This window comes from Myotis lucifugus, unplaced genomic scaffold, assembly GCF_000147115.1.
Source record: "Myotis lucifugus unplaced genomic scaffold, Myoluc2.0 scaffold_561, whole genome shotgun sequence".
Taxonomy (NCBI): domain Eukaryota; kingdom Metazoa; phylum Chordata; class Mammalia; order Chiroptera; family Vespertilionidae; genus Myotis; species Myotis lucifugus.
Genome location: NW_005871609.1, coordinates 475,726 through 482,066, shown reverse-complemented (window position 1 = coordinate 482,066; position 6,341 = coordinate 475,726). Strand labels below are relative to the sequence as shown.

Below are 6,341 nucleotides of genomic sequence, written 5' to 3'. Positions count from 1 at the left end.
GGCATATATCCCCCCATCTAGGTCCGGGCTGTATCCTCCCGATGTCCCAGCTGTACCCTCCCCCCCAGGTCCTGGCTATATCCCCCCATCTAGGTCCCGGCTGTATCCCCCCCCCCCCCGGGCCGTATCCTCCCCCCCAGGTCCTCCGCCTCCAGACACCGGCCCCTCCTCACCATGGTCATGTAGGTGGCCTCTGATCTGTCACTTGATTCTTCTTCCTTGGTCACCTCCCACGTGTTGATTGAGGAGTAAACGTGCTTCTACAGGGGAAAATGGTAAAACGTTCCTGAAAATCAGTGGTTCTACTTTTTATATATATACTAGTGGCCCAATGTATGAAATTCGTGCATGGGGTGGGGGGGGGGGTTCCCTCAGCCCAGCCTGCACCCTCTCCAATCAGGGACCCCTTGGAGGATGTCTGACTGCCGATTTAGGGAGATCAGGCCAAAACTGGCAGTCGGACATCTCTCTTGCAATTTGGGACCGATGGCTCCTAACCGCTCACCTGCCTGCCTGCCTGATCGCCCCTATCTGCCTCTGCCTGCCAGCCTGATTGCCCCTAACTGCCCTCCCCTGCCGGCCTGATCTCGCCCCCAACTGCCCTCCCCTGCCAGCCTGATCTCGCCCCAACTGCCCTCCCCTGCCAGCCTGATCTCGCCCCCAACTGTCCTCCCCTGCCAGCCTGGTTGCCCCCAACTTCTCTCCCCTGCTGGCCAATTTGGTTCTGATTGGTCAGTTTCTATGCCAGTCAGTGTCAAAAGCTCCACCTCCTAAGCAGCCATTGGCTCCTCACAGTTCACCCAGATTTGGTTCTGATTGGTCGGTTTCTATGCCAGTCAGCGTCTCCAGGCCTATCTCCGGGCCTGATCAGAGAGGCGGGGCTGATCAGCAGCCCAGTCGGAGGCCCAGAGAGAAACAGACGTGGCTGCTGGCAAAGCCCAGAGAGAAAGAGAGAGGCAACGGCTGATCAACAGCTGCCATGGAGGCTGCAGATCAGACCCTGCCTCTCTCTCCGGGCCTCTCTCCAGGCCTGATCCACAGCCCCCTCAGCAGTCAGTGCTGGGTCGCTACGCCCACAGTGACTGCAGGACTGACTTCCGGTGTTGGGTCAAGCCTTTGGTTGGTTGTTTCGGACCCTGGGTTTTTATATATTAGGATTTATATTGATGTCAGACAGGAAGGGAGAGGGAGAGAGAGATAGAAACATCAATGATGAGAGAGAATCATTGATCGGCTGCCTCCTGCACACCCACACTGGGGATCAAGCCTGCAACCTGGGCATGTGCCCTGACCGGAATTGAACCCTGACCTCTTGGTTCCTGGGTCGATACTCAACTGCTGATCCACCCCCACTGGGCTCAGTGGTTCTGTGACAGAGAAAAGGCCACCTGGTATGATTCACAAGGCATCAGCCACCCACACGGGCAGGCGCAGAGGGTTACTGAAAGCCAGAGAATTATCATCAATAACGATAATTCCATCGTCAATGTTCCAGAAAATTAAGAAAATTCACTCATCAGCAAAGAGCACTATCTTAGGAACCAAATTCTTTGCCAAACAGCCTTTGTTTGATGGGCCTGAGGGAGCAGCCCGAATGCTTATCTCACCAAATCAGATCTACTCCGTGGTCACTTCCTCCTCATTAATCCTGGGGGAGGCCGCACCAGCCAGCCCCTGACCTGTCGTCCAGCCTTTCAGAGGCTTCGTGGCGGGTCGGCCTCTCAGAGCCTCGCACCTGGGAGGCTGGGGCACTGGCGATGCCCATTTCCGTCTTTACTTGGGGGAGCAACGTCATCCAGTGGAAGACTGGGCTCTGGAGGCCCTGTGTGTGAGGAAACCCCACTCTGGGCCCAGACAGACAAAAGGTGGGAAGTCCACATCCCAAAGGGGGTTTTAAAAGTTAAAAAAAGAAAGAAAAAGGAGTTCAAAGGAACAAATCCATTTCTCAGTCCCTAGCTGTAACCATTCACAGCTCTGTTACAACGAAAGCGGAAGAAGAGGGCTGGTGGGTCCTCGCTGTCTAAGGGGCCTGGGTTTTCCCCTTAACCAGGGGCTCCCCCAGACACTCCCCAATGCGCCCTGATTCCCCCTCCTGTGCACACAGCCTCAGGCGTTAGGAAGCACCTGCGTGTCACCCCGACACCTGAGCCCACGGCAGGGCAGGTCTGGGTGCCCTTGTCCTGCTCTTACTGATGAGCAAACAGGCTCAGAGAGGGCGCAGGGCTGGGCCCGCACTGGGACTGTCTGGCCCGAGTCCAGTGCTCTCTGCTCAGGCCCCTCTCCCCCCACCCCAGACACGCTCACACACTGGGCAGCCCGGCGGCCCACACCACCCCCGCCGGGGGCTTTAGTCCAGCGGTGAGAGGCCGGAGCCAGGCTCTGTGCCAGCCGCTGGCCCACGTGCTGAGACACAGGATGAGTGAGATGCGGGTGCAGGAGTGAGGACAACACTACCCTGATAGGCACAGGGCTCACTGGGCCTCGCCGGGGAGCCAAGCAGCAGAGCCTCCTCTTACCTCGGGGGGAGGCTTGTCCCTGTCCTCCAGGCTCTTCACCAGGGCCATGGACGTCCCGGAACTGCAAGGCAGGAGATGCAGACGGTTAGCGGCCAGGACTGGCCAGTCCAGGTGCTGATGGCGCTTGGGGAAGAGGCACCAGGGCAGGGCTGTTCTCCCTGGACTCCTCCCCAGCTCACCCCGAAGCTGAAGCCCGCGGCACCTCCCGGTGAGCAGAGAGCGTCCTGAGACCGAGAGGCCGGGCAGCAGCTCCCCCTTCCCCACTGTCACCCTGACTTTCTGTCTGTAACCATGCAAGTGGGTGCACAGAGCCGGGCGACAGGCTACCGGCTTATCTCCCAGGACCAGGGAGGTGCCTCTGGGCCAGCAGGGGAAGCAGGTCAAAGGCCCAGCCGAGTTACCCCACAAGCACCCCACTGTGCGCTCTGGCCCCTTCCCACTCCTCGGCCTTTGATATCTTGGCCATTTGCCTTCTGCATTTCCCATTGAATACACTTTTTTCTATTTTGGCCTATTTTCTATTTTCACTCTCTCCCTCTCCTTCTCTTTCTCTCTAAAAATCAGTAAAAATATTTTTTAATCATTTATCTCAGGCATTGAACGGCACCATTATAGTTTGTGCTTAAGATTTATACTCTTTAAAATTTTTTTAAAAATATGTCTTTATTGATTTCAGAGAGGAAAGGAGAGGGAAAGAGAAATAGAAACATCAATGAGAGAAAATCATCGATTGGCTGCCTCCTGTACGCCCCCTACTAGGCATTGAGCCCACAACCCTGGCATGTGCCCTGACTGGGAATCAAACTGTGACCTCCTGGTTCATAGGTTGACGCTCAACCACTGAGCCACACCGGCCGGGCAAGGTTTAGACTCTGAATTACGCTGCACCTAGACCACCTAGACCAGTGGTTCTCAACCTTCCTAATGCCTCGACCCTTTAATACAGTTCCTCATGTTGTGGTGACCCCCAACCATAAAATTATTTTTGTTGCTACTTCATAACTGTAATTTTGCTACTGTTATGAATCGTCATGTAAATATCTGATATGCAGGATGTATTTTCATTGTTACAAATTGAACATAATTAAAGCATAGTGATTAATCACAAAAACAATATGTAATTATGTATGTGTTTTCCAATGGTCTTAGGCAACCCCTGTGAAAGGGTCGTTCGACCCCCAAAGGGGTCGCGACCCACAGGTTGAGAACCGCTGACCTAGACCACCATTTGTAAAGGAGCTGCTAATCTTTGTAAAACACCGACTCAAAGGAGGCGGGTGTGGGAATGCGCATGGGCCTCGGGAGCAGGGGCGGGTGACTATGCCAAGGGCATCTCACACCACTTCATCCACAGAGGACGTTCCCTTTTGAAACAGCCCTTCTGGGAACAGGGCACCGCTCGGGCCGGTCTTCCCTCCCCCCTGGGGGTAGAGGCAGCCTGGCACCACCAGCCCCCGTCTCAGGCGAGAGCGGCCTGTACCTCTTACTCCCATGGATCCTCCTCGCAGTCAGGATGAGCACAGGAAGCAGCAGGACAGTGACGCAGACGATGCCCACGATGATCACCAGATGGTTGCCGCCCAGGACCTCGGGACTGCGGGCCACGGTGGTCACCAGTGCTGGGGAGGGAGGAAGCAGTGGGGGCCTCAGTGCACAGGAAAGGGCTGAGGCCCCCAGTTATAGACGCAGCAGCCACAGCCAGGCAGGAAGTGGGGGAGAAGGCCGACTCCACTCCGTGTTGAAGCACTAGGGCTTCTGCAGTCCCTACAGATTGAGAACCAAAGCCTGACGCCCTTGCTTACGGGGTAGGAGAAGAGACGGCACCTCACCTAGAGCTCCCTTTTGCATTAACAATTCTATCTTAAAACTTGGGTCACAAATGACGTAGACATAACAGACTCTTGGACGCTACTGATCTTTCTATGGGAAGTGATTTTGTTTTTCTAAATGTATTTTATTGATTTCAGAGAGGGAGAGAGAGACAGAAACATCAATGATGAGAGAATCACGGATAGGCTGCCTCCTGCACGCCCCCCACTGGGGATCAAGCCCACAACCTGGGCCTGTGCCCTGACTGGGAACCAAACTGTGACCTCCTGGTTCATAGGCTGACGCTCAGTCCCTGAGCCGCACCGGCCGAGGGAAAGTGCTTCTTTTCAAGGCTCCGAGCTACACAGCTCAGCCCATGGTCAGGGCACCACGTGAGGCCTTCGGAGGCACTTTCCCGCACTCGTTTCCTCATTCATTCTAAACACACAAATACAGCGTCTGGCTTCTGTCCTGGAGGCAACGAGAAGCCGCTGAGAGGACATCGCAATGGGGCTGAGCGCTTGGACCTGTGGCTGCTGCAGGAAGAGGAGCCCCAGCCAAGCATGAAAGCAGAGACCAGTCAGAGGCCTGCGCTCAAGACAGAGATAAAGACACCAGCACAGAGGCGGCAGGATGGACGGGAAGAAGGCAGATTCAGAGTCAGGCACAGACAACAGGACCGTCCACCGGGTAGACGGGGACTGGGAACGGGAAGCAGCGCGCACAACGGGTAGGTGGCAGCGTTCATGGCGGGTGGGGGTGAGGTGGGCTGGGAAGAGGTGGCCGCGGCTGGATGTCTTGTATTTGAAGGACTTGGGGGGCACTGGGGTGGACCGCATACAGCTCTACAGAGATGGACAGAGATGAACAGAGATGGACAGACTGTGTCCCACATGGAGTGTGTGGCGTCCAATCCCACGAGGAAAGGGGGCGGGATGTGCCGAGTGCCGTCGGATCGGAGCCGAGCGAGGAACAGCGGCAGCCAGAATGCGGTGGGCGGAGGAAACGAGACGATGGGCAGTGAGACGAGAGACGCCACACGCAGCCCTGCAGCAAGCATCTCGTCAAACCACACACCCGATGTGGTCAAGGCTGCACAGCTCTGAACACCCACCATGAGCTGTGCACTGAGTGGGTGCGCTGTGTTCATATCTCAATAAAGCTGTTTTAAGAAAAAGGAAGTGCCCTGGCTGGTGTGGCTCAATGGATAGAGCGTCAGCCTGCGGACTGGAGGGTCCTGGGTTCGATTCCGGTCAAGGGCACGTACCTCAGTTGCAGGCTCCTCCCCAGCCCAGGCCCTGGTTGGGGGCTTGCAGGAGGCAACCAATCAATGTGTTTCTCTCACATCGATATTTCTCTCTTCCCCTCTCTCTCTAAAAATCAATCGAAAAATATCCTCGGGTGAGGATTAACAAAAGAAAAAGAAGAAAGCTACAGGATGCGAGCTAAGCAGAGGAGCCTGGGGCAGGAGGAAGAGGTGAGCATTTATTTATTGAACCTTAGGAGCCACTGACGTGAGGGGGAAGGAGCGGGAAGGCACCTGCGCACAGGGCTGGAGGCAGGGCAGGGCCAGAGGGCGGCGGGCGACAGAGACGGCTGTGGGGAGGGCTTGGGAGGTGAATGCGCTCCCACTATGGCTGGTCTTTAGTCTGTGACGTTGGGATAAGATTCCGGAGGTGGAGAAGGCCGTCTGTCCTGCTTCCCTCTGCAGCTGGGACCCTTTGCTACGGACAAGAAGGTGCCTCCACAGACTTAAGTCCCAGGCCAGGGGCATCAGGTGAGCTCCATCCTGCCCCCAACCCCCCTTCAGCCAACCACAGCCAAGCGCTGAGGGCCCTCGTGCAATGCAGACTCCACAGCCACATCCTGGCTGCTAACTGGGTTAAGGTTTAACTCTAACCCTCACTTAGCAACCTCTCAGTCAACACAACCCAGCCTCTGTCCTCCTCCACGCCGGCCTCAATGCCTGTGTTTCCCAGAACACAGCGCCTTTGATCAGAAAACCCCCCCACCTAC

General features: G+C 56.1%; 1 protein-coding gene across 1 annotated transcript in view; it reads right to left on the bottom strand.

Moving 5' to 3' along the window:
* The window catches only part of JAML (junction adhesion molecule like), a 37,430-nt gene that overhangs the window by 2,411 nt on the left and 28,678 nt on the right, over positions 1-6,341 (bottom strand). Inside the window, exons 8-10 of the mRNA XM_006104310.3 lie at positions 3,997-4,135; positions 2,517-2,577; positions 174-260 (exon numbers count right to left, since the gene is read on the bottom strand). Of these exons, the coding sequence (XP_006104372.2) occupies positions 174-260; positions 2,517-2,577; positions 3,997-4,135 (287 nt within the window). The remainder of the gene's footprint in view (positions 1-173; positions 261-2,516; positions 2,578-3,996; positions 4,136-6,341) is intronic.